This window comes from Canis lupus, chromosome 22, assembly GCF_048164855.1.
Source record: "Canis lupus baileyi chromosome 22, mCanLup2.hap1, whole genome shotgun sequence".
Taxonomy (NCBI): Eukaryota; Metazoa; Chordata; class Mammalia; order Carnivora; family Canidae; genus Canis; species Canis lupus.
In genome coordinates, this window is record NC_132859.1 from 32333458 (window position 1) to 32361274 (window position 27817).

The window sequence follows — 27817 nt, forward strand, 5'->3', positions numbered from 1 at the left end:
ACTGACTTACTTCACTCAGCATAATACCCTCCAGTTCCATCCACGTTGAAGCAAATGGTGGGTATTTGTCGTTTCTAATGGCTGAGTAATATTCCATTGTATACATAAACCACATCTTCCTTATCCACTCATCTTTCGATGGACACCGAGGCTCCTTCCACAGTTTGGCTATTGTGGACATTGCTGCTAGAAACATCGGGGTGCAGGTGTCCCAGCGTTTCATTGCATCTGAATCTTTGGGGTAAATCCCCAACAGTGCAATTGCTGGGTCGTAGGGCAGGTCTATTTTTAACTGTTTGAGGAACCTCCACACAGCTTTCCAGAGTGGCTGCACCAATTCACATTCCCACCAACAGTGTAAGAGGGTTCCCTTTTCTCCGCATCCTCTCCAACATTTGTGGTTTCCCGCCTTGTTAATTTTCCCCATTCTCACTGGTGTGAGGTGGTATCTCATTGTGGTTCTGATTTGTATTTCCCTGATGGCAAGTGATGCAGAGTATTTTCTCATGTGCATGTTGGCCATGTCTATGTCTTCCTCTGTGAGATTTCTCTTCATATCTTTTGCCCATTTCATGATTAGATTGTTTGTTTCTTTGGTGTTGAGTTTAATAAGTTCTTTATAGATCTTGGAAACTAGCCCTTTATCTGATAGGTCATTTGCAAATATCTTCTCCCATTCTGTAGGTTGTCTTTGAGTTTTGTTGACTGTATCCTTTGCTGTGCAAAAGCTTCTTATCTTGATGAAGTCCCAATAGTTCATTTTTGCTTTTGTTTCTTTTGTTTTCGTGGATGTATCTTGCAAGAAGTTACTCTGGCTGAGTTCAAAAAGGGTGTTGCCTGTGTTCTCCTCTAGGATTTTGATGGAATCTTGTCTCACATTTAGATCTTTCATCCATTTTGAGTTTATCTTTGTGTATGGTGCAAGAGAGTGGTCTAGTTTCATTCTTCTGCATGTGGATGTCCAATTTTCCCAGCACCATTTATTGAAGAGACTATCTTTCTTCCAATGGATAATCTTTATCCTTTATCGAATATTAGTTGACCATAAAGTTCAGGGTCCACTTCTGGGTTCTCTATTCTGTTCCATTGATCTATGTGTCTGTTTTTGTGCCAGTACCACACTGTCTTGATGACCACAGCTTTGTAGTACAACCTGAAATCTGGCATTGTGATGCCCCCAGCTATGGTTTTCTTTTTTAAAATTCCCCTGGCTATTCGGGGTCTTTTCTGATTCCACACAAATCTTAAAATAATTTGTTCTAACTCTCTGAAGAAAGTCCATGGTATTTTGATAGGGATTGCATTAAACGTGTATATTGCCCTGGGTAACATTGACATTTTCACAATATTAATTCTGCCAATTCATGAGCATGGAATATTTTTCCATCTCTTTGTGTCTTCCTCAATTTCTTTCAGAAGTGTTCTATAGTTTTGAGGGTATAGATCCTTTACATCTTTGGTTAGGTTTATTCCTAGGTATCTTATGCTTTTGGGTGCAATCATAAATGAGATTGACTCCTTAATTTCTCTTTCTTCAGTCTCAGTGTATAGAAATGCCACTGATTTCTGGGCATTGATTTTGTATCCTGCCACGCTACCAAATTGCTGTATGAGTTCTAGCAATCTTGGGGTGGAGACTTTTGGGTTTTCTATGTAGAGTATCATGTCATCGGTGAAGAGGGAGAGTTTGACTTCTTCTTTGCCAATTTGAATGCCTTTAATGTCTTTTTGTTGTCTGATTGCTGAGGCTAGGACTTCCAGTACTATGTTGAATAGCAGTGGTGAGAGTGGACATCCCTGTCTTGTTCCTGATCTTAGGGGAAAGGCTCCCAGTGCTTCCCCATTGAGAATGATATTTGCTGTGGGCTTTTCATAGATGGCTTTTAAGATGTTGAGGAATGTTCCCTCTATCCCTACACTCTGAAGAGTTTTGATCAGAAATGGATGCTGTATTTTGTCAAATGCTTTCTCTGCATCTAATGAGAGGATCATATGGTTTTTGGTTTTTCTCTTGCTGATATGATGAATCACATTGATTGTTTTATGGGTGTTGAACCAACCTTGTGTCCCAGGGATAAATCCTACTTGGTCATGGTGAATAATTTTCTTAATGTATTGTTGGATCCTATTGGCCAGTATCTTGTTGAGAATTTTTGCATCCATGTTCATCAGGGATATTGGTCTGTAATTCTCCTTTTTGGTTGGGTCTTTGGTTTTGGAATTAAGGTGATGCTGGCCTCATAGAATGAATTTGGAAGTACTCCATCTCTTTCTATCTTTCCAAACAGCTTTAGGAGAATAGGTATGGTTTCTTCTTTAAACGTTTGATAGAATTCCCCTGGGAAGCCATCTGGCCCTGGACTCTTGTGTCTTGGGAGGTTTTTGATGACTGCTTCAATTTCCTCCCTGGTTATTGGCCTGTTAAGGTTTTCTATTTTCCTGTTCCTGTTTTGGTAGTTTGTGGCTTTCCAGGAATGCGTCCATTTCTTCTAGATTGCCTAATTTATTGGCATATAGCTGTTCATAATATGTTTTAAAAATCGTTTGTATTTCCTTGGTGTTGGTAGTGATCTCCTTTCTCATTCATGATTTTATTAATTTGAGTCTTCTCTCTCTTCTTTTTAATAAGGCTGGCTAATGGTTTATCTATCTTATTAATTCTTTCAAAGAACCAACTCCTGGTTCTGTTGATCTGTTCCACAGTTTTTCTGGTCTCGATTTCGTTGAGTTCTGCTCGAATCTTTATTAACTCTCGTCTTCTCCTGGGTGTAGGCTCTATCTGCTGTTTTTTCTCTAGCTCCTTTATGTGTAAGGTTAGCTTTTATATTTGAGTTCTTTCCAGTTTTTGAATGGATGCTTGTATTGCAATGTATTTCCCCCTTAGGACTGCTTTTGCTGCATCCCAAAGATTTTGAATGGTTGTATCTTCATTCTCATTAGTTTCCATGAATCTTTTTAATTCTTCCTTAATTTCCTGGTTGACCCTTTCATCTTTTAGCAGGATAGTCCTTAACCTCCACGTGTTTGAGGTCCTTCCAAACTTCTTGTTGTGATTTAGTTCTAATTTCAAGGCATTATGGTCTGAGAATATGCAGGGGACGATCCCAATCTTTTGGTATCGGTTCAGACCCAATTTGTGACCCAGTATGTGTTCTATTCTGGAGAAAGTTCCATGTGCACTTGAGAAGAATGTGTATTCAGTTGAGTTTGGATGTAAAGTTCTGTAGATATCTGTGAAATCCATCTGGTCCAGTGTATCATTTAAAGCTCTCGTTTCTTTGGAGATGTTGTGCTTAGAAGACCTATCGAGTATAGAAAGAGCTAGATTGAAGTCACCAAGTATAAGTGTATTATTATCTAAGTATTTCTTCACTTTGGTTAATAATTGATTTATATATTTGGCAGCTCCCACATTTGGGGCATATATATTGAGGATTGTTAAGTCCTCTTGTTGGACAGATCCTTTAAGTATGATATAGTGTCCCTCTTCATCTCTCACTACAGTCTTCGGGGTAAATTTTAGTTAATCTGATATAAGGATGGCTACCCCTGCTTTCTTTTGAGGACCATTCGAATGGTATATGGTTCTCCAACCTTTTATTTTCAGGCTGTAGGTGTCCTTCTGTCTAAAATGAGTCTCTTGTAGACAGCAAATAGATGGGTCCTGCTTTTTTATCCAGTCTGAAACCCTGCGCCTTTTGATGGGGTCATTAAGCCCATTCACATTCAGAGTTATCATATCTCATATTGAGAGATATGAGTTTAGTGTCATCATGATATCTATTCAGTCCTTGTTTTTGTGGATTGTTCCACTGAACTTCTTCTTAAAGGGGAATTTTAAGAGTCCCCCTTAAAATTTCTTGCAGAGCTGGTTTGGAGGTCACATATTCTTTCAGTTGCTGCCTGTCTTGGAAGCTCTTTATCTCTCCTTCCATTTTGAATGAGAGCCTTGCTGGATAAAGTATTCTTGGTTGCATGTTCTTCTCCTTTAGGACCCTGAATATATCCTGCCAGTCCTTTCTGGCCTGCCAGGTCTCTGTGGAGAGGTCTGCTGTTACCCTAATACTCCTCCCCATAAAAGTCAGGGATTTCTTGTCTCTTGCTGCTTTAAGGATCTTCTCTTTATCTTTGGAATTTGCAAGTTTCACTATTAAATGTCGAGGTGTTGAACGGTTTTTATTGATTTTAGGGGGGATCTCTCTATTTCTTGGATCTGAATGCCTGTTTCCCTTCCCAGATTAGGAAAGTTTTCAGCTAGAATTTGTTCAAATACATATTCTGGCCCTCTGGCCCTTTCGGCTCCCTCGGGAACACCAATTAAATGTAGGTTTTTCTTCCTCAGGCTGTCGTTCATTTCCCTTAATCTATCTTCATGGTCTTTTAATTGTTTGTCTCTTTTTTCCTCAGTTTCCCTCTTTGCCATCAACTTGTCTTCTGTGTCACTCGTTCTTCCACCTCGTTAACCCTTGTCATTAGGACTTCTAGTTTGGATTGCATCTCATTCAATTGATTTTTAATTTCTGCCTGATTAGCTCTAAATTCTGCAGTCATGAAGTCTCTTGAGTCCTTTATGCTTTTTTCTAGAGCCACCCGTAGCTGTATAATAGTGCTTCTGAATTGGCTTTCTGACATTGAATTGTAATCCAGATTTTGTAACTCTTTGGGAGAGCGGACTGTTTCTGATTCTTTCTTTTGAGGTGAAGTTTTCCTTCTAGTCATTTTGCTCAGTGCAGAGTGGCCAAAAACAAGTTGTATTGGGAAAAGGAGAAAAAGAGAGAGAGAGAAGGAAAGAAAAGAGAAAAAGAAAAAAGAAAAAAAGGAAAAAAGAGAAGAAAAAGAAAGAAAAAGAAAGGTGAAAAAAAGGGTGGGGGAAGCAATCAGAAATCAAAAAGAAAAAAAAAAACACAGGGGAGTATCTTCTGATTCTGTATACTTGAAGTCCCTTGACTTCCCCTGGAACTTGTCCGTCTAGCTGGTGTTCTGGGGGAGGGGCCTGTTGTGCTGATTTTCAGGTGTTAGCACTTGGGGGAGCTGCTCTGCCCCCCGCCTGATGCAGGGCTCAGTGGGGGTTGTTTACCCCGTGAGGCTCCAGGAGGAACAGCCCCAGTGGCGGGGCCAGCTCTGGAGCCCTGGATTCAGCCCCCGCAGTAACTCCGGAGCTCTCCGTCTGCAGGGCCTGGAGGCTCCGGGGCGGGGCCGCTGATCTGCTCAGCTCGGGGCAGGGGCGTCCTCGCTGTCCTGGGCCCTCCCGGCCTCTGCCTGTCCCGGGGGAGACCGGAACCTGGGCTGTGTCCCGGCGCCCTGTGCTCCGGGGCCTGCGCTGGTGGATTGGCGCTCCCGCCTCGCAGCCCCCTCCGCGGAGCCGCCCCGAGCCCCCCGAGCTGCTCCGGGCTCCGCCATGCGTGCTGCAGCCCTTAGGGAGCTCGGCGCACTCTCCCGGGGCGCAGGTGTCTGTTAGTGTCCCCGGGAGCCCGAGGGCATCCCCGCCCTCCTGGGTCCTGCTCCACCTCCCCGCGAGCCCCTTTCCGCCCGGGAAGGTCGGTGCAGCTCCTGCGTCTCCGGGACGGGGCTCTCCTGTCCTGGGGACACTCGCCCCGGCCTCAGCCCGGCTCCTCGGGGGCCCCTCCCCCTTGGAGGCCTTTTGTTTCTTTATTTCTTTTCCCCGTCTTCCTACCTTGATAGAAGTGCGAACTCTTCTCACTGTAGCATTCCAGCTGGTCTCTCTTTAAATCTCAGGCCGAATTCATAGATTTTCAGGATAATTTGAAGGTTATCTAGGTAATTTGGTTGGGACTGGTGATTTGGGGACCCTACTCTTCCGCCATCTTGCCCCTCCCTCCTAACTGAATAATTTTTAAAACATTATATATATATTCCAAATCAAGGGACTTAAGAAGTTGGTATTTGACATTGATCAGAGCACACTAGAATAGTAGGCTTTTTAAGAGATTTTTTTTAGAAAAGATAATTTTATTAGATACTTAAGAGGAACATCAACAAAAGACAAGAACGGTGAATAAAATGGCCATTTTAGATAGAATAGATAGGTAGATTCTTTCTGATAGATGACACTTGAATAGTGGGAAGACGGTGGTTTTCTGAAGTTAAATACCCCATCTCTATTGCCACTGCTCAGCTGCAGTTCAGTGTCACCAATCCAGTGTTGCCAGATCTACCATTTTTCAAGAGAAGCCAAGAATCCATGCATCTTACAAAAATTTTAAAATACTGAGCTGGTAAACAAGCATATCTGAAGACAAGGTGTTCTTCAGTTATTAGCTTGTGACCCCTGTAAGGGAATCTGCCAGGACCTCAGCCATATGTGGAAATAAAGAAAAAGGTCTTTGAGACAACCAGGATTGTTGTGCATAAAGAAGGAACAGAGTACTTCAAATACCTGTGTGTTGTCTGGTGGAAATGATATATGGTTTATTCTCTTTCCAGAAATCAGAACAGGGACTAGTGGGTAAAACTGTGAGAAGGCAGATTTTACTCAAAGCAGCAGCAACAGAGCAGACTAGAAATAGTATAGGCTGTATTATTGGAATATCTGTTTTTAGAAGGTGGTATTCAAGCCATTGGTAGATGATGAATAGTCAAGAAGGTATAATGAAGGCTACAGACAAGATGATACTTCAAGTTCTTTATATTCTGAGATTCTTGAATCACCAAGCTCTAGATCCCTATTAGGCTTTTCTATGAATGCCAGCCCTTATGTTCAAAAGTGAGCAAACATCTTCCCATACTGGGCAAGTCAGTACATACTTAAGGTCTGGTTTTTCTCTTTGTGTCTACTTATAATATATGATGAAGATTCTTTTGGTTTGTAATTCTTGTTTAAAAGGTCCCTTCTGGGGCGCCTGGGTGGCTCAGTGGTTGAGTGTCTGCCTTTGGCTCAGGGTGTGATCATGGGTTGTGGAATCAAGTCCTACATTGGGCTCCCTGAAAGGAGCCTGCTTCTCTCTCTGCCTATGTCTCTGCCTCTCTCTGTGTGTCTCTCATGAATAAATTAATAAAATATTTTTTAAAAAATAAAAGGTCCCTTCTGTGTTAAGAAATCACAACATTCAAAGTCAAAGCTTTAAAGTCTCTGAAACTGTTACTCTTTTTTTCACCTAATTACATATAGGACAGTTTTATAGCTAGTGCTTCAATAAAGCCAGTATATTCTAACTAGTATCTTGGAGGTGTAGTACATTAGCAATGCATTGTAAAGTGAAATAGAGATAATAGTTTAAAAAAAAATCCTTCCTTGGAATTCTCTTACGTTTTCATTATTATTTATCTTATAGTAAGGATATGAAAATAGAGCCCTGCTACTTCATTTTTCTTTTCTCAATATACATAACATTTTCTCAAGATTTAATATGAGAGTGTATCTCTATTTCTGTCATAACTTGTTTTAATGGTTAACTATTGTTTATCTCTTACCAGAATGGCAGTTAATATATTGCTAGCCTAGATAAGAGTCCTTGGTTTTCTTTTACTTATGACTGCTTTTAATTACTTTGTAACAGACTAAAGCTATAATCTGTATAGTGCCTGCATGGCCAGTATATTTATTCATTTCTAAAAGTTATTGTAATAGGTACCAGGTGCTTAAAACACATACCTTAAGCTGGAATATGGGCAGAATTGTTTCTACAAAATGTATGAAGTTTTTATTAGGATACTCATGAATGTTATCAGTGAGAGTATGGTCATAAATCCTACATCTCTTCTTGAATCTTAAGATCAGTAGTACATTGGACTAGTGCTATCTGTCTATGAGTGAAGACCATGCCTCAACAGTGGAATACTGACAGCAGAATCCCCACACCTGCCTTCCATCCATATGCTCAGGAAGTCTCATTTTGCTAGACTTAGTTATTGAGTCTGGTGATTGACCTCTTGAATAAATGGCATACTAACTGAGAATTTTGAGAGTGTTGAGGGTGAATGGGTGTTTTAAGAGTTTTCCTTCCAACTATTCTGCCCTAATTTGGAAAAATGAGAACTGTTTGATAAGTTTATTTAATTCAATAGTTCCTTATTGTGCCAAGCTCTACAGAAAATGCGTAATTAAATAAGACATAAATCTTTAAGGAGCTTCTTTTCTACATTCAACCAGATATGTCCAAGCAGTAAATTACTACATAATTTGTAGTACAATATTAATGAAAAGATAGCAAAGGCTTCAACAAATGATTTCCTAACTGAATTCATTTATCTACAATCGGGCACTAAAGAAGTAGTCAACTGAGATCTCTCTTCTAATAGGGGATTAGGTAGCTTTCCTTATTGGAGAGCAATAGTAGACTTAAATACCTTCAGTTGTCCTCTATTTGCCTTAATTGATAACTTGATGACTTCTTTTCTGGTTTGTAAGAGTAAAATACAGAAAATTTAATCCTATTGTATGGATTTATGAGCATTTCTTTTACTCCCTTATGCAAATTATACCATTAATGAAAATTCCTCTGCAGCAGGCAGAATATTTCATTGGAAAATGAAAAAGCAAATTGAGTTGATGTATTGTGTAAGAGATTTGTAGCCAACTATTATGTCAGTTTGATCCCCAGCTGGGGTTAAGGTACTCTGATAGCTATGAGACATTAAAGTAACAAAGAAGTTTAGAGAAGTATAAATGTGAATTTTATATAAATCAATTCGATTTATAAATGGTACAGTTTATTTTATCTTTAACTTAGTAAATGTATTAAGCCAAGGATTGGTATCAACTTTAGGTACATGTTAACTTATAAGCCTTCTAATAACAGCATCAGTTCTTGTAGTGGTATGAATGAATAATTCAAGTCAAAATAAATGTTTGTTTCATTCTTTTCTACTTTTACTGTGTCTTTTTCATTTGACTATGGAAAAATTTCAGTCCTATACAAAGTGGGAGATTATTACAATGAACCCTATTCTCTCATCACATTTATCAACACATGGCATTCATGTTTTAACTATACCCCAGCAACACCCATCTCACTTCAGATTTCAAAGCAAATCCCAGGCGTCACATTATTTCCTTGTAAACATTTCAGTACATGCCTCTATGAGTAAGGAGTCTTTTTTCCCTCCTTTAAGTGTAACTATAATTATTATAACTATTAAAAACAGAGCTGCTTTTTAATTGCAGGTAGGAAGTGGGAAACCCTGGGGTCTAACCAGGTTCTAATGACATTAAGTAGCTCTAGGTATGGTAACCCTTGGTACTTGGGCAAATCATTTAACTTTACTCTCTCCATGCTTTATAGTCTTTGTGAAGAGGTGATTCAGCAAGATAGTGTCTAAAATTCCATTTATCTCTAAACTTTATAATTTAAAAAATGCAGAGACTTCCAGTTTCTGGTCCAGCATGTAAGGAATTTGCGAGTTGTCACTCTGTCCTAACAAGAAAAAGCTGAAGAAACTGAAAAATCAATAACTGTCCTTGGATCTGTCAGAAAAGTGAGATCACAGGGCAAATGGTTATCTCCAAAATTGAGTAACAAACAGGTGAATACAGAGAATCACAACTTCCTGAAGCAGAAATCTCTGTAGGAACCAGTACTGGAATAGGAAAACTTAAACTATAATCCATGAATTTCTAGAAGTTCAGGGTGGACAAGTTTGAGAGTTAAAAACTCCAGTGGGGGCCAGTCATAGATGGTCTCTCCACTTTCATTGTTTTACCTGCAGGAGCTTGACTAGGTTCTCACAGGGAACCCTTTCTGCTTCTGTCAGGGGGAGGAGAAAAGAACCGTTTGAAATGCTCCATTGCATCCTGTCCTTCATAACAAGGGCTGTCCTCAAAAGAAACTGTTTTACCAGAGCTTAAACTATTGGGGATTTATCATAGCCTTACTGACCTGGAGAAAGGAAATACCCAACTCCAGCCCACTCTGGCTATCCTATCCCACCTAGGTTGGCGGGGAAAACTGAGAAACCCTTATAAAGTTCACAGTTTAGAAGCAAAGGCTCACTAAAAGGTTGAGAGCTACAGAATGCTTTCCCAATCTCTTTACCTTACCACTGCATTCCCTTTACCCAGTATGTCACATTACATTTATGAAGAAAAAAATCACAATGCATACTAACAAGCAAGAAACACAGGTTGAAGGGATAGAGCAAGCAAAAGAACCAGACTCTAATATGGCAGGGATGTTGGAATTATCAGACTGGGAATTTAAAACAAACTATAAATAAGATGGTAAGGATTCTAATGGCTAAAATAGGATGCAAAAAAACATGGGCAGAGAGATGGAAATTCTAGGAAAGAATAAAAAAAATACTAAAGATCAAAAATACTGTAATAGAAATGAATGCTTTTAGTGGGCTCATTAGTAGACTATACATGGCTGAAGAAAGAATCTTTGAGCTTGATGATAAAAACTTCCAAAAAGGAAAAGCAAAGTGAACAAAGACTGAAGAAACAGAACATAATACCCAAGTACTGTGAGATAACTACCACAAGTGTAACATTTATATAATAGTAATACTGTAGGAGAAAAGAGAGAAAAGAACAGAAGAAATATTTGAAGGAATAATGACTGAAGATTTTCCCAAACTACAGATGTGGGAAACTCAGAGAATGCCAGTTAGGATAATGCCCAAAAAAGCTGCATCTAAGCATATCATCTTCAAACTGCACACTGTGATTGTCATAGTGTAATTTCTTTATGCTGATGGCTTCTGAGTATGTGTGTATATTATGTATGTGTATCCAACTCTGTTCTCTCTCCAGAACTCCAGACCCACCTGTACAACTTACTGTTTCACATTTCATTTGGATGTCTCACAAACATCTCAAATTTTACATGTTTAAGGGGAGCAGCTGGTTTTACCCTCTAAACTTACTTGCAACCTTCTCACTGCCACCCCCAGTCTATACATAACTCATAATAGCACATCATTCACGTCACATCAGTACTCTAGAAATCAATTTTTAGCCCTCCTTCATCCCCCAAGCTGTTCACCATTTTCTGTCCATTGTGCTTACAAAATAAAATCATCAGTTTATTTCCTCTTACTCTGTTCTCCTTGTGTTCATTCTTGCCTTCCCCAACCCCTGCTCAGTCTAGTATCTGCAGAGTAGCCTAAGTGATCTTAATAAAATATAAGTGGGATTTTATGTCTATATTCACCTATTAGCCCTCAACCTCCCACTCTTCCTGTTCGATTTGAGGGCCTCTTTCAGGTCCTCTTTCCCATCTTGGGGACCTTGTACATTCTGATTCCCTCCCACCCCTTACATGGCTCCTTCTTATTCTGTAGTTCTTAGCTTAAATATCATTATAAAATGAAGCTTTTCTTTACAACCATATAGCTAAAATAGCTCCCTTGCTTGCTGTGAATTATAATTTACAACTCTTATTGTAGCCTGCAAGCACTACTCTTACTTGGTCTACTTTTGTCTGTTACCATGCCAGAACATAAGCTCCATGAAGATGGGGACTATATCTGTCTACCTTGCCATTATATATTCAGGTCTTCAGTAGTGTTCTTGACACTCATTCTTAACACTCAACAAACAATGCATGGATGGAGGGAGGCAGGGAAAAAGGATGAGTAATGAGGTTGGAAAACATGGCTAAATTCAGAAAAATGGAGTTGAGAAAATGTTCTAAACAGGAATGCACCCCACAGTATGAACCCCAGTATAGAAAAATGACCATGGTAGTCCTAACAGTTGATTCTGACACCCATTCCACCCTAGTAATTAGTCCAAGCCATTAATAATAACCATATATTCCATTTGTGGATTGTTCTAAGCAGTGAGACATGAGGAGCAGTCTACTATGTGGGGTCTAAAGATGTTTTCCTCACTTCTATAAAAGAGAACACAGAAGTAGTGCTCTCTCTTCTTCCTCCAGATTGGAGGTCCTTTGGTTTGGATTGGTTATCTTAGGTTCGTCTTACTACCAGCCGGAAGATGAAGCCATCACGAAGAAAGAAGGAAGCCAGACACATAGCCAGGGCCCACATATTCTGCACTCAGATGTATGCTCTCTTGGATTTATTATAAGTAACATAATGAATGATCGCTTTACTTAGCTTAGTTTTCAGTTAGACTTCTGATGACCTCAATAAAATAATGACAATCTACATAGATGAAAAGAACACATTCATATTGGATAGTTGTAGGAATTCATTATAGAAAGGTTAGGTTTTGAGACTCAGGGTTCTTGAATGATAGCCTGAAACAATCTATTTAGTGCATAAAAACATAGACCCTGGGTGCAGACTGCCCGAAATCTAATTTTATTTCCACCACTTTCTAGCTGTGTGACCCAGGGCAAGCTACTTAACTTTTCCTCTTCCTTGTTCTTCATGTGTCAAGTGCTGATAGTAATAATACCTACCTCATAGAGTTGTTATGAGGATGAAATGATTTTATCCTTATAAAGCTTTTACAATACTGCTCAATCCACATTAAGCATTATGTTGGCTTTTACTCTTAGTGGCAGTGATATTTATTTATTTTATATTTAGTTATTCACAAGCTCCTGTGTATGTAAAAACCATGTAGGAAGTTTGTGAAACACTGCATCACATTGCCAGAGCATTTTATTGAGTGCATATGGATTTGGTCAGTGCATCTTAGCACTATATGGATTAGTCTGCTACAGGTAACCCACAGAGAAACTGCAAAAGATAGTAAAGAGTCAGTGGGGGCTTTACAGCAATGGAGTGAGATAAGACCAATGGTTTGTAAAGAAAATTAATCCATTTGATATCTTTATAGGGAATTGGGAGTTAGAATAGAAATGAAAAGATTTTGACATGGTTGCTTGAGATATGACAAAGGAAGTCTTGACAGGCTTTGATACAAGAAAACACTTTGAGATTTTGAGCCTATATGGCTCAAAGAATGTTGGTGCCACTGAAAAGATGAGAAAATGTCAGAAAGTTGAATCTGTTTTGTTTAATATGATGCAGGTCTGCTTGGAACCATGCCAAGTGGGCAGTTAAAAGCTGCTGGCCTGAAAGTTTCTCTAAAGAGAGCTGGAGGAGCAGCGAGCTGCCTGAGGGAATGGCCGCCACCAGCTAACTTTCACATTTCTCAGCTAAACTCATTTGTCAAGAATCCTTCACTTAACAGTTTCTCCAGTGCTAACATTAGGATTGCATTGCTTGAAATTCTGTGTCATGGTGTAATCATCTTTTTTAATATTTACTGAATTTCCATAGTTTGTGGTTCTCCTATCTTTCCTGTTATTACTGAAGACTTTTACTTTTGTTACCTTTACTAAGAACCTAGTGCCTGCACTCTGCTGGATATTTTATAATCCTCACAACAGTCTTGCAGAATAAGCACACCAGTTTTGTATATGAGAAAAAAATAAGGCTCAAACAGGTTAAATTTCTTACCTACAGTCATACCTAAGCTAGAAATCAAACTGAGGTCCCTCCTAGAAGTCCTTGTTCTTACTAGGTTTCCATAATGTATCCAGTCACGTAACTAAGAGAGACTGCTTAACTATGCTTAACATTCCTTTGAAATCTATGAAGGAACTTTTCATTAAGATGCTGTCATTCTGTTTTCATGTTACATACACATAGCATGTAGGTATTGATGAATAGCAGAGAAGGAATAGACCCTCAGGGGCCTATTTTATCTTTTAACCAAAAAAAGTTAACTTTATTTGAAAAATTTTAACTTTCATATCCATATATCATATTCTCATATGAGACATTAAATCCATTTATTCCACTTTAGAAAATGATGTATCTTTTCCTCCAGATTATTGCTATTTCTCCTTCTTCTGGTCTGCCCTCACAAATAAATTACCTTAAGAATAAAACTTTTCGTGTTGTAAAGCTAAATCTGGTATTAAAATGAAGACAAAATTGTCTTCATAATCTGAAAAAGAATCTCACTGTGGGTGCTATAGGTGGCAAGAAAAATCCCTGAATGTACAGTTTATGAATTATCTAGAAAATTGCTAGCTGAATTCCAAGTATTCAAAAGATGTTTCGATACATTAGCCAATATATTTTTTGAATGATTATAAGAATTAAACATGTTGTCTAACACTGTGCAAAGGATGTTTAATAGAGTCTTGTGAATTAATTGGAGAGTTTTACATGTAGTAGAGTAGTATTATATTTCCAGGAACTTTTGAGGCATTGAAGAAGCAATTTGAGAACAATTTGTCCATTCTTTTCTTTTATTGCATTAATGGAATTGGATTTTCTTTAAAGTTTTTTTGAAAGAAAATAATCTGTAAAGATAGGATTTTTTTGTTACTCCCATCAGCAACAATGGATATATGAACAGAGAAAATGATAGTGCTCTGCCTGGCTTTCCAGAAACGAGTGCCCTCACTATCACTGTTAACCATTACCACTCCACTGATAAGCAGAGACAGAGTACATTTATTATTGGAGCCCCTCAAGTGTTGAAGTAACACTAATATTTACATATGGCTCTTAACAAATTTTGTTAATATAGAGTTCTACTTTATAATCTTCTCAAACATGTAAAGGCCCATAGATGTTCAGCTTGAGTAGGATGGTAAATTTAACATTAGTTTCACAGTAATGCTATCTCTTCCTTTTCTTTCTTCAACCCTTTTTCATTTCCTGGCCCCAATCTTTCACTGATTCGGTGGTGCTGTTAGGTACCTGAAGTGTAGGGAAAAGGTGTATCTGAGGGGCTGTGGGTCAGGGAAAAATAGAATGGAGAAAGTAATAGATTTGTAAATTGGTTTGTGGTGTTTTTTTGGTTTGGGATTTCTTTTAAGCTATGGACCCTTTGTTTAAACAAAATGTGATCCAAGACTGGAACATGTAAAAGCTTGACTGTTCTATTTGGGGTAGAAATACAGAGCCTCATTAATACATCACCTATTTCTCTAAGTAAAGGAGGGGACACTGAGGAGTGGTTCCTTTAAATAACTTGTAGGAGCGACACTTGAAAATCATTGCTCTGTACTGAAGATTCATGTTTTGTTGTAGTATATTGAGTTCAATACACAGGAAGATGGATTTTTGCCGTTTGGAAGTTAGCAAATTTTGTTTGTGGGCTCAATGTGTGCAAGGTATTAGCATAACGTAGATTAAAAAATTTGGATGTCTAAGCTAGTACTAGTTTACTTTTTCATGTTATTTTCCTGTTAAAATTGCCTCTTTTTTTAATAAGAGATGTGAGTCTCCAATTTTTGTTACTCTTGGGAAGAGGCATGAGTACAGAAGAGTGTATTTACATATGGATGGAATCTAATCATTCAAAATTCTCTTTCTATTGAGCAGTGGTATACATTAGCTATTAATTTGTCCTTTTCTTAGATAACATATTTTAATAGAACTATATTAAGAGTTATATAATGGAGTTTACAGTTTTATCATGACTTCTGACATATCTTTGGGTCTCCTCTTAAAAACAAAACAGAGCTTTGCCATTAGGATAAAAGACTATAAACAGATTTTTAGTCTTTGAAAACAACTTTATTTGCATTAACCACTGTATATTGAAAAAAGCTTCCTTTTTTATCAGCAATATCCATTTAAATTATTTAAGCTTTGCAAGCTGGAGGTTAGGGGCCTGAGTTTGGTTGTTTTGTATCATAAATTGTAACACGGAAATGCAGTTAGCATGATACTTAGTGAGAATAAATAAATGCTTAGGGATTAAAATTAATTCAAAATATTTTCAATAAGAATACGATCAAGTTGGCCCACATAACTACAGTTCAGGCTGATAAATAGTAATCAGAAGAAGATGATGTACATTACTAATTAAACTCTAGCAAACAGTTCATGTAAAACCATCTTTAAATCTCATAACTGAAAAACATGTAGGTAAAGCCTACTAATCATGATCATATGGTAATGTACAACTATCAGTCCGGAAGATTTAGAGAGAAATGTTCTATGGCGATACCCAGAAATCAGCTTTTTAGTAATTTCTGTACAGTATTTCCTGTTCTATCAAATACAGTAATTATATCATAAGCAATTTCAAAATGGTATGTGTAGAGGAAAAAAAGCAAGAATCTTTTCCTTTCTCAATTCTGATTACCCTAATTTAAAAGAAATAGTTCTTAATTAATTAACACTTTAAGATTGTGGGCTGAAAAGTGCCATAAAGTGCAAATTACTGTTAATTTGAATGAACACTTTTCATGTTTAATAGTTAAAAAGTGGAATGAAAGGAAAAGCCAAAAATTCTAACAAATAGTTCTAATATTTAAATGCAAATCTCTAAAAATAAATACTGCATTAGACTTTAAACAAATTTTTTTACATCTGAAGAGATAGTGTATAATATCTAGAAGGCTTTTATTATGTAACTACATCTATCAGTGTACTGGTTATACCTTTTTGTTAACAAATTCCCACTGTAAATACCTCTACAACTCTAATATGCTGCTCCTTTTTTTCTCTTTATTTTCTTTTTCCAACAAGTTTAATACTTGAGTATAATGCTTCCTGTTACTATGTCACAATAGTAATGTTATCAATAGTAATAGTAGTGTTATCAATTCTGAATATTTCATATTCAATTAAGGTTGACATAAATACTTTAAAAAGCCTCCCCACCCACCCCAATCCTATATAGACATATATTCGTTTGGGTTCAACAGACTCATTTCCACATAGCAGTAACATACAGATTTTTGCTTTTTTCTTTGAAGTTCATAATGAAATTAATAAATGTGTGATCCTTTAAGAATAGACATTGTTTGGGGTGCCTGGGTGGCTCAGCGGTTGAGTGTCTTCGGCTCAGGATGTGATCCTGGGGTCCAGGATCAAGTTCCTCATCAGGCTCCCTGCGAGGAGCCCACTTCTCCCTCTGCCTATGTCTCTGCCTCTCTGTGTCTTGTTGTTGTAAACAAACAAGCATGACATTTTTGGCTTTTCAGTAGGTACTCTATTCATATATTCATATATATTCAACATTTATGTGATGTTAATGAAAGCAAAAAAAAATAACTTTTTGGTAGAAGACTTATACCTATGTGTTATTCATTCAACAAATAATTATCATATGTCATTTCCTATATGCCAGGCACTCTTCAGGCACTTGAAATTCTGCAGTGTACCAAACAAAATCACATTCTCACAAGTATACTTGCAACTAAAATGTTTTATTATTGATTTACTCTTCTATAAAGAACTAGTCTAGCTTTACAACAGTAAACAGAAATATCATGGGTTTGTACCTTAAATAAAGAAAAACTGGTGAAAGTCAGCTGAATGAATCCTATCATATGTGAAGCTGGAGTCCTATTTAATGTATTATTTAGAACTGTTTAATGCAAATGAATGTTCTGGACTAATGTCAACTGTAAATGTATATGATTTTTTAGCATTGTTTGGCACTATAAATTGGTTATTTAAAAACAAATTTATCAGACCTATATATTATATAGACTGATGACATCATATTGGCTGTAATTAACCGTAGTATGTGATCTTTGAATGTTGAAAATACCTTGCAATATTAAGGAATCAAGAAAATGGTATGTTTCATGCTTTAAAAAAAAATAAACACTGAACTAAGTTATGTATTTGGTTAATACTCCCAAACTATTTGGCTGAAGGGAAGATAGACTTAACAGAATGAGCATAAATGAAAAATCTGGCCCATTGGTGGTCTCCTTTTATAAATTTATATCCCTTAAGAAAAGTTAATCATAGCAAATCATGTCTTGCTTTTTTTTTTTTTTTCAAGATTTAAAGTGTGGGAATGTGTATAGACTACAATGATAAATTTTTTAAACTCCCTTGTTTGTAGAAGAGAAAATTTTTTTCCTCATTTGTGTTTAAGATAAATCCTCAATGTCATATTTAACTATTTATAATATAGTGAAAATCATTTCTTTGAGCATACAAACATAAAGATTTCCAGTAGCCTGCAGCTAGTATGCACTGTCTGAAGCTAATAGATTGGACAGACTACTGCTGCTGTTTGAGTAAAAGTTAATGCTTTTGAGACCAGCTAATACACTTAACTATAGTGTATGAGCACTGGGTGTCCTGCTTATTTTTATTACAAGCTTTATCACTGTGCAATTTTCTTACAACATGCTAACAGTAATCTACTTTAAGCTCATGCTTAAATATTTATTGAATGTGGTAGCCAAGAGGCTATGTTTAAATGGTACATTAAAAAAATATCTCTATGGCATTCAGTTGCTTACTGAGCAGCATAACCTGAATTACGGTTTATCTCAGACTTTATAATAATGAGAAATATTTCAATATCAAATTAGAATTCTGGAGAGAATAAAGTTTGCATCCCCCAAATGAGGTAATTATGCATCAGCACTACTAAACTAGCCAGAATCTAAAGTCAGAAGCCTGCTTCTCCCTCTGCCTGTGTCCCTGCCCCTGCCCTTCTCTCTATCATGAATGAATGAATGAATGAATATCTTTTAAAAAAAAAGGTCACCCCAGATGTGTCCACAAGGGTTTCTAGTATCCTGTGGAAGTCTCATCCCCCACTCTTTTATTACAATTCTAAAATTTCATTTTAGTATGCATATATATGTATTTTATAATCTTCCTCTTCTCTAAATACTAAATATGCAAACTTGTATAAATTTTGTGATTACATAAAAATCAAAAGGCATAACTATGTACTGCTGAATTCAGGAAACATGGACATACAGGGGTGTGTGTTTACACACATTGAGATATGATAAAGAAGATCTGAAGGAAAAGAAATTCTGCCAGGGGAAAGCTTTATTAGCTGTATTTTCCCCCTTTCTCTTATCTGAAGTAACCAGTTTTTTTCATTTGTTTAAAAATAAAGCATTTGCACACATAATGTTAGCTTCTTATCACTGTAAATTACTATATTATTTGCATATCAAGATCTGCAGAGCACAATTGAACCTACTATTCAGTATCTTGAAAGCAGTGTTGGTTTCATGTCTATTTTCATTATTTGCCAAAAACTTGAAAAATTCTCTTTGTAGTTCTTTTCGTGGTAGCTTGAATTGAAATATTATTTCTAATAAATAAGCCAGATTGCTTTTAAACCAAATTTGGCCAATCTGTCATTTATATCCCCATCTATTAGTTTTAAACTCAGTTATTATTAATTTTAACATACAAGTTTTAAATCAGTAAGAGTCATGGGGGATACAAAGGAGATGATGGCATTACAATCAACGATGGGTCTAGTCTAGCATTGCAGTGCTAGATACAGTGTTCACAATAATAGCTGTTTGACACAGGGCTCACAATAAGTTTCAAGGTAAATATTGTTAATCCTATTTTACAAAATAAAAAGCTCAGAGATGAACATTAAGTGGCTTGGCCTAAGGCCCCAGCCACACATCCGGTAAGTGGCTATTTTGATCACCTCTGCACCCTGCACCTGATGAGGAAAAGATTCCTGATATAGGGATTGAGCAGATGGTTGAACACACAACCCGATGCTTGCCAGTTGGGATCGGCAGCTGTTTATTAGTCACATATACTTAGAGCTTCAGGGAAGAAAACCCTGTACTCCAGTGCAGGTCACATGGGAATCGCACTTATGAATAGAGCATACAGCCAGAGGTGGTGGGTGGGAGGGAGGCTTTATAGTATTGAGGGGTATATCCCCTAGTTCTCACAGAACAGTGTGATTGGCTCTTTTGAATAATTCTGTATACTGACAGAGAACTGAAACCTGCTACTCAGGGATAAGCAGGAACCACACCTGGCCCTTTGATAGGAAGTGTTACCGGCCCTTATTCACTTAAGCAAAGTGGAGAGGGCAACTTATGGTTAGGCTGTTCAAGTTCTTGATTTTACCAGATGTCAAGGCGCCACATAATTTTAAACCTTAATTTTAGGTTTTATCCAACAGTGAATGAACTGGGATTTCTGATTGTGGACTTTCTGATTTCAGTGACCATATTCATTCCAGTGTTCCATGGTATTTCTTCCCCTTGCTAGGATCATATGTTAGCATTTTATAAGTAACTAAGTACTTTCCTCTCTTCTGAGCATTTCTTAGTCTTAGCGTTCTCTTAGCATTTCTTATGAATTCACATGTTATAGTGTCTGTTTATTCTCGTAAAAAAAAAAAAAAAACTAGAGCACTCTCATTTGGGAAAGAATTTGAGAACTTGTTTTCGTTTTAAAGGAAATCCAAATGTAAGGTCCTAATTGTATCTTGATTAAGAGTTTTCTTCCTCACACAAAAAATTTTTTCTTTCAAGATTTTTGCTTCCCCTTTCCAAAACAAAATCATTTTTCCATATTCCATGTTGTTGTTACCAGAACTTTTTGACTTTCCCTCCACAGCCATGCAACTGTATACCACAAGTCTGGAATACCCCCTTTTTCCAGTTGCTTCTCCTACATTAGACCTTTTTAACCACTCCTGCACATGTGACGTGCATCCCATTCTTTATCTCAATTGGGAGATTCTTCACAGGGTACTTCTTATAATACTTTGGACTGGCTGCTGCAAGAGATATGGAAAAAAATAAGAGATGTTTTCTGCCATTAAGAATAAGAAATAAGGACTATACAATGTAAAGGTAAATCAATACACATGGAACTTCTTATCCAGATGCATGAGACTACCCATGAGCTGGCCTCTGCCTACCTGTGCAGCCTAACCTGTGACTTTTTCTCTCTTCACTTGGATCGAGCCACATTGGCCCTATTTCTAATTCTCCACTATACCAGGCTTTTCCCATCTTGAAGCCTTTCTCTTTGATATTACTTGCCCTGAAACACTCTTCCTTCATGTCTGGCTCTTTGTCTTTCAGGTTTTGTCCCAAGTGTTATCTATAAGGAGAGGATTTCTTTTACCATGCTACCTAAAACTGACCCTTATGACTATTCATACATAATGACTCCCAGGTCATCCTCTTGCTACCTGTGTGATCTTTCCAAGATACTTAATTTCTCTGTGCCACAGTTTAGTAATGAGAATATTTTGATAGATTGGGTTGTTTTGAGAGCTATGTGTAACAGTACATGTAAAGTACTAATTATAATTGTATGAGTCCCTGGCATATAGTGAGCACTCAGTAAATACAGTCTATTTCTAATCATCATCATCATTATCATTAAGGATAAAAGAAGTAGTATAACCCATAAATGCTATAGTTGATCAATACTCAGAGACATGCCATGAAATCAACAAGTTTAACTGTCAGCATGAGCAGGGGATGCAGTATGAGCACAGTGACTCCAAAGATCAGTTACTGAAATGGTCCAGATCAAGCAGTGGTGGGCAGACTATTACTGGGGTCTTAAATTGGTTATAGCCTGTTTAATTCAACAGAAATTTGAAGAACATCATTTCACGCCAGTCTCTGAGCTAAGAGTGTGGGAGCACAAACATGAACCAATATAGATTCCCTTAAAACATTTAAAATTGATTCAGGGGGGATCCCTGGGTGGCTCAGTGGTTTAGCGCCTGCCTTTGGCCCACGGCGTGATCCTGGAGTCCCGGGATCTAGTCCCGTGTCCGGCTCCCGGCATGGAGCCCGCTTCTCCCTCCTCCTGTGTCTCTGCCTCTCTTTCTCTCTATGTCTATAATAAATAAATAAATAAATAAATAAATAAATAAATACATACATACATACATACATACATACATACATACTGATTGGTTGATTGGTTGATTGATTGATTCAGATGCAACTTGAATGAGTGGAGAGAAGCAAGAAAAAGGTGTTCCATGAAGGCTTCAGAAAGAATATAGGTAGAGGGACACCTGGCTGGTATAGTGGGTAGAGCATGTGACTCTTGATCTTAGGTGTTGTGAATTTAATCCCCAGATTAGGAAGAGAGAGAAAAAGAAGAGAAAGAACAAATGAGAGACAGAACAAAAACAAGTAAGAGGTACAGATTAAAGTTCAGAAATTCACATTGACGGGAGAACAGGTTCCCTCATTCCAAAGCAAGAAGAAATGAGACTGAAGTGAGGGTTCCCACATTGTAGAGGATTTAGGGTACCACAGCTAGAACACTGGCCTTATTCTATAGATATTTAGGAGCCCGTGGAAGGTTTAAACAAAAGATTGCCAGAAGTAGTACTCAAAGCTAGACAACACATTTCTGTCTTTTCTCTTTTCAGATTCCTTGAATAAGTATGAAAAGGTTTAAATTAAAAGGAACAAATCTTCTTGATTTTATGTGTCAGACACTTTTAGCCGTTGTACAATTGTGAGTTTTTATTAGTTGATACTAAGTCAGTTTTATAGCAGAGTGATAGGCAGTTGGTGACAAGTAGTCATTCGGCTCACTCATGTACTCTTTACTTGAGTACTAAAGTATTAAATATTCCTTTTTATTTTGTGTATCATGAACCTGATATATTCTTGAAATATCTGTGAAGTTAGATTTTATGCATGTGGCCCATCCGATATGTAAATGGAAAGGAGAAATTTAACATAGTTCATAAATTGAAATATTTGGTTTCACCTGTGCTCAGACTGAAACCATAAAAGAATCAGAATGACTATAGCTTTATATTGTCAGATTTAACACCAAATTTTCTAACAACCACATCTCAATATTTTTGTAAGATTTGTAGCTTCATGCAAGCATGTTTGAATACCACATAATGGTTAGCTTTTTTTGTCTTCATTTTAAGGAAAACATGAATATTATTAGATTTTTCTCCAAATAATTGTCAGATTATTTTTATCAAGAAGGAAATCTGACTAGGATATAAGATTTGGAATAGGAACACAATGACACTTATAAATAGTTTGATCAAAACAAATATTTTCTATTTCTTGACATTGAATTTATGATGTTTTGGATTTCTTATGTGATTTTTAGAAGAGAAAAACAACCTAATATTTTTATAGAATACTTCTCTGGAAAAGTGGGACTGTCTCCTCGTGTATACTGCAAAAGGAAGTCATGTGACTGAATTCCTTACTGACTGGCTATTATCATATATTGTTACTTTGCAGATGCCAGAAATCCAGAACAGAGGGATGCAGAGTGTATGTCATAGCCAGGAGGTACTGTGCTAGGAGATAATACCAAACTCAGAGATACCCCTCCCTACCAAATCTGAACTCTAGAAATTATGCTAGGGATTCTCATGAATAAATGTTAAGATTAAGGTAGATCTAGGAAATGAAATTAGAATTTTCACTAAGCCCTAGTGTTGGCTAGCTGCTCAAAGCCTCTAATGTCCCAGAGATTTTGAGAAGTAATCTCAGGAGATCTGGAATGAATTATATTCACTCTTAAAATGAACATTCTCCATCCTAGCCTCTTAGCAACTGTTTCTACCTCTCTCCTCAAGCAGTTTGGAACCCCCATCATATGATACCACCTTTTATTTTTTTAAGAAAACATTTATTTGTTTGTTTGTTTGTTTTAGAGAGAGAGCACACATGGTGGGGAGGGCTAGAGGGAGAGGGAGAGAGAGGAGATCTTAACCAGACTCCCTGCTGAGTGTGGAGCTTGCTTTCACAACCCTGAGATCATGACCTGAGTTGAAATGGAGAGTTGGACACTTCACCAACTGAGCTATCCAGGTACCCCAACAGCACCTTTTAAAAATGGAAAGATACATTTTCATTTTAATGTGTTTTAGTAGAGTAACACTTTCGGCCAAAATACATTGTATTGCCCACCTTATTCCACAATCCAGATACATAACTCAAGTACTATAACTCTCTCAGTGATTAGCCCAATTTGTGTTTAACCTGCACAGTCTAAGCTTCCATGGCCTTCAGATCTACCTGAGCTCAACATTTTATCTAAATGAGCCTCCAGTGGAACCAGAAAGGCTGTATTTTTAATACTAGAAATTCTTAGAGTTTTTAAGATAAATATCTGGGGATCCCTGGGTGGCTCAGCAGTTTAGTGCCTGCCTTTGGCCCAGGGTGCGATCCTGGAGTCCCGAGATTGAGTCCCGCGTCAGGTTCCTGGCATGGAGCCTGCTTCTCCCTCTGCCTGTGCCTTTGCCTCTCTCTCTCTCTCTCTCTCTCTCTCTCTATGTCTATCATGAATAAATAAATAAAATAAATATCTAATATATAAAATAATGACCTGCATTATCTTTATGTTAGCATTTACACCTCAGAGTCTGAACAAACCAAGCATCATGCCTTGTGAACAGAAATATTTTAGAATTGAAAGAGAAAACCAAGGGCACCTAGCTGGCCCAGTCTGCAGAGAGCATGGGACTCTTGACCTGGGGGTCATGAGTTCAAGCCCCATTGTGAGGATAAAGCGTACATCATCGTCATCATCAGCATCATCATTTTTTTTAAAGGAGGGAACTGTACTTTTTATTAGAAAGGAAGTGGTTGCAGATCATACCAACCAACCAGTTCTGTCAGAGCCTTGAAATATAGAGCCATTAGGCAAGATACTGAAATAAAGGATAAAATAAAGATCAGTGTAAATGTTTTAGTCTAGTTAAGTTGATTTGTATGCTGCTTATAAATTTCACTCTTAGTAGAATAGTTTCCAGATTTTAAGTAACCATAAAGAGTTGAGTTATTGCTTGACTTAGGTTTTTTAAAAGGGGAAGGGAGTGTTCTGAAGACATTTCCTACCACTTTGTTCCTTTCCTACTCTTCCTAGAATTGGCTCTTGTTTACTCCCAGCAGTATAGCTGCATATTTAGATCCTGAGGGACTTACTTATTGTTAGGCAGTTCAGTAGTCTGCTGAAACAAGCTCAAGAAATTTGAAACACCTAGAGGCTGTTTTTAAAACTCCTTGGTACTGACATTTTGGTTAGAATTCTAAAGAGAGAATGGACTATTTGGATACTGAGCTCTAGTATACAGATGTTGGGGTTTTTAGGCTGACTTTAAAATCTTGAAGTTATTTGACCTGGTATTTTATCAGTTGGGTATTCTGAAACATAAATGAAAACTAAATCCACTCTGGTGTTGGCAAGCAGCTCTTGTACCTGTCAATGAATTAGAATTGTTAAAATACCATCCATATACTTGAGCATGAATCAGAGTTTGATGCCACTGTTTCTGAGTAGGGAGACAAATGATTGTGTTACTGCAAAGAAGCAGATCTTATTAGGAAAGCCCACTGGCTTGATTGTAATGCTCATGTGCCCAGAGCAGGTCCCCCAACATTGCCAATAGGTATCATTGATTCTTATTTTGAAGTTATAATGTATTCAGTGTAGCTTTATGCTATTAATTTTGAAAGACAGTTGTTAACTGTACCATGCTTGAGGCATTATTATAAGCTAAAGATTTTAAATATGTCATGTTTTTTAGTTACCAAAAGTGGTGACAGAAAATAAAACCCTCCACTTGGGTCCTTTGAAACATTTATTTTTATAATTGCTGTGACATTTATGTACAAGAACATTTCATATTTACTTAAAAACTTAAAGAATGTTATTATAAAGTGTTGCTTTGTGATTTAAATTGAAGCTCCCCAGTTTTCATATTGCTGTAAATTTAGATTTTAGTTCCCTAACTTCCATATTGTTAATTATAACTTTAGATTTAAATGTGGCCTATGTAATGCATGTTATGAGAATAAAACCTTTCTGGAAATTGAAAGGACAACATAAGCGTGTTTTAATAAAACCTGGAGTATTGTTAGATTCATTAGACCTTAATTTCAGTAAGAGTAGGGATACTGAATGAAACAGACAGGAAATCAGAGTGAAATCAGATAATGATTCTTTTCTTACACTGAACTTAATAAACTAAAAGAGAAGTTCAGATGAACTAAAGAATAGCAAAATATTTTTAAATCTGAAAATTAAATTCTATAACTGATAGATATACACAAGTAGTTTTTAAAAAGATGTAAGAACTGTGTAGCTTCTTACAACAGATGACATTATTCCATGCCACTTAGCCTTGTGATAAATTCAAACTATTAAGGGAGATTTGTTTTGTGATACTAAGTATTCATAATGATATATAAAGCATTTTTATGAACTATTATGGCCTCCTGAATGTAAGGAAGAAAAACTTGATGTGAAATATAGTTGTAAGTATATACTAAACTGAAGTGCCTTACTTAGGGTGCTGAGCTTTCTGTGTTTTTTTTTACTAGATCTCCTTACAAAAGCATGTTTTATGAGCCTTTTTTTCTTTTAGTTTTTGTATCTGAGCTTTTTTTAATCCAAAGAAATCTTTAAAAGATGAAATTGTATGAATTAATGGCTTAGCCACCAGATCATCCTTCATCTGCAGCTAGTCTACCAGTTTGCCTCCAGGGAGACACAGAGGTGGAGGCTCCCCTCAGAAGAATGTGGTTTGTGGTTTGAAAAAACTTCCTCCACAGTACTTCTATTTGCATATTATTTCATTTTCTTTGATAATGCATCATATCAAGTATCCACAGCAGTCAAGATCTAGCCAAATTTAGTAATAAAAAAGCAAAAGCTCCTTAGATGTGTATTATCTGTGTGCCTTGCTAAACTCCCTTGCAAGTACTTTGTTTTCCACCCACCTTTCCCACCAAACTGCAGTCTTCTCTTCTAGCCGTCATCTTCCTCATGGCCATTCCTGGATCAGTTCTTAGGTCCTCTTCTCTCAGTCATCTCCCTCTCTGAGTGATCTCATCTCTTGCCTGTGGTTTCACTTACCACCTCATTACTAGAGGAACGACCTTCTGGACATCATAAAGACACCACATACTTTGAGGTTTGTCTTAGCTTATCTTCCCCAGAAAGAGGAGTCTGAAGGAGATGTCTATGTGCTGTTACTTTGTTAGGGCTACAGTCCCAAGAAGTAGAGGAACAAGAAGAATGTAGTTTGGTAGGAGGGAGAGCCAGTAATACATGGATAAGCTATTGAGTTCCTTGCCACTACCCAATCCTGTAGGTTTTATACCCTGTGGATTTATATAAACTGTGTTTTAAGACTATGCATTGTGATAGGAGAAAGGAGGAAGAATTTTTCCACTAGCTCGTGTTGGTCAAGATTTTTCTTACAATATATTAACTTCCCCACATCTCCCAGTAGTTACTGAGGTTGTGTACAAGTAGGGATCCAAAGTTATTTCAACAGAGATGCCTTTAAGAGGAAAGAGGTGCCCACAAGCATGAGAAAAGGTGCTGTCAGATTATACCTTTATGAAGTTAGTACTGATGAAATAGCTAAAATAAGACAGACACAAATGAGATTTAGAGAATTAAAGTGGTACAGAAAAGATGTCCATCCAGTATAATATACCCCTTTCACCACTCAGATCACTCATGCCCTATATTGTACTTAGCTTCCAAACTACAATATTAGGACTCCCTTCTTCCCTGAGATTGAAGATGCAAGTGCAATCAGTAACTGAGTCCCTTCTAAGGTAAAGCTTTGCTTTAATCATATGGCAAAAGACTTCAGGCAAGAGAATTAGAGAAACTAGCTACAGTCCCTACTGCAGCAGCTGCCCCATATCATCATCTCCTTCTATTACCCAGTCTGTATTTTCTTCATCATTGCCATTTTTTTTTTCTTCCTGATTTGAGTTTGCTTACCTGCTGATGTAAGATCTTCACTTAAATGTCTGAGCCCTTAGTTGCCTTGTTCTTGTTGAGTCATGCTGGAATTCCCATTTACTGTTACCACTAGCCATGGAAGCAGCGAGAGATACTCAGATGAAATCCCCCAATTTCTGAGCATATGTTTCCCTCCCTCACCTTGTAGCCATAGTCTTTGCTTCTCAGGATAATCAGTATTGAATATTCCCAACAGTAAGCTGATGTCCTTTTTGTTACTGGTGTACAGATAGGAGAAGACCACAGTGACCAGGGGGTAGTGAGAGCTTTGTATTAAATGTAGATTTTATGTGTCCCCTGGATGAAACAATCACCTCCCCAAAGCTGTCTGGGAATCAGGACTTCTAACTTAGCAAATACTGAAATTGCATGGATGGGAAACACAAATTCTGCAAGTGGGTCACTGGGAATGATGATGACAGAAGTTAAT

General features: G+C 37.3%; 1 protein-coding gene and 1 long non-coding RNA gene across 10 annotated transcripts in view; one reads left to right on the top strand and one right to left on the bottom strand.

Moving 5' to 3' along the window:
- The window catches only part of UBE2E2 (ubiquitin conjugating enzyme E2 E2), a 471670-nt gene that overhangs the window by 301675 nt on the left and 142178 nt on the right, over nucleotides 1–27817 (top strand). For 7 of the 9 annotated variants that reach the window (XR_012015007.1, XM_072792955.1, XM_072792951.1 and 4 more), the window contains one exon: nucleotides 22857–22907. The exons of the other annotated variants lie outside the window; for them this stretch is intronic. Coding sequence is in view for 6 of the 7 variants with exons in the window: in XM_072792955.1 (XP_072649056.1) it covers nucleotides 22857–22907 (51 nt within the window). In the remaining variant the exon portion in view is untranslated. The remainder of the gene's footprint in view (nucleotides 1–22856; nucleotides 22908–27817) is intronic. 9 annotated transcript variants of the gene reach the window in all.
- LOC140614115 (uncharacterized) lies at nucleotides 19220–24068 on the bottom strand. Its single transcript, XR_012015012.1, has 3 exons — nucleotides 23950–24068; nucleotides 21532–21683; nucleotides 19220–20380 (listed from the first exon to the last, which is right to left on the bottom strand). It is a non-coding gene; the product is annotated as an uncharacterized lncRNA (long non-coding RNA).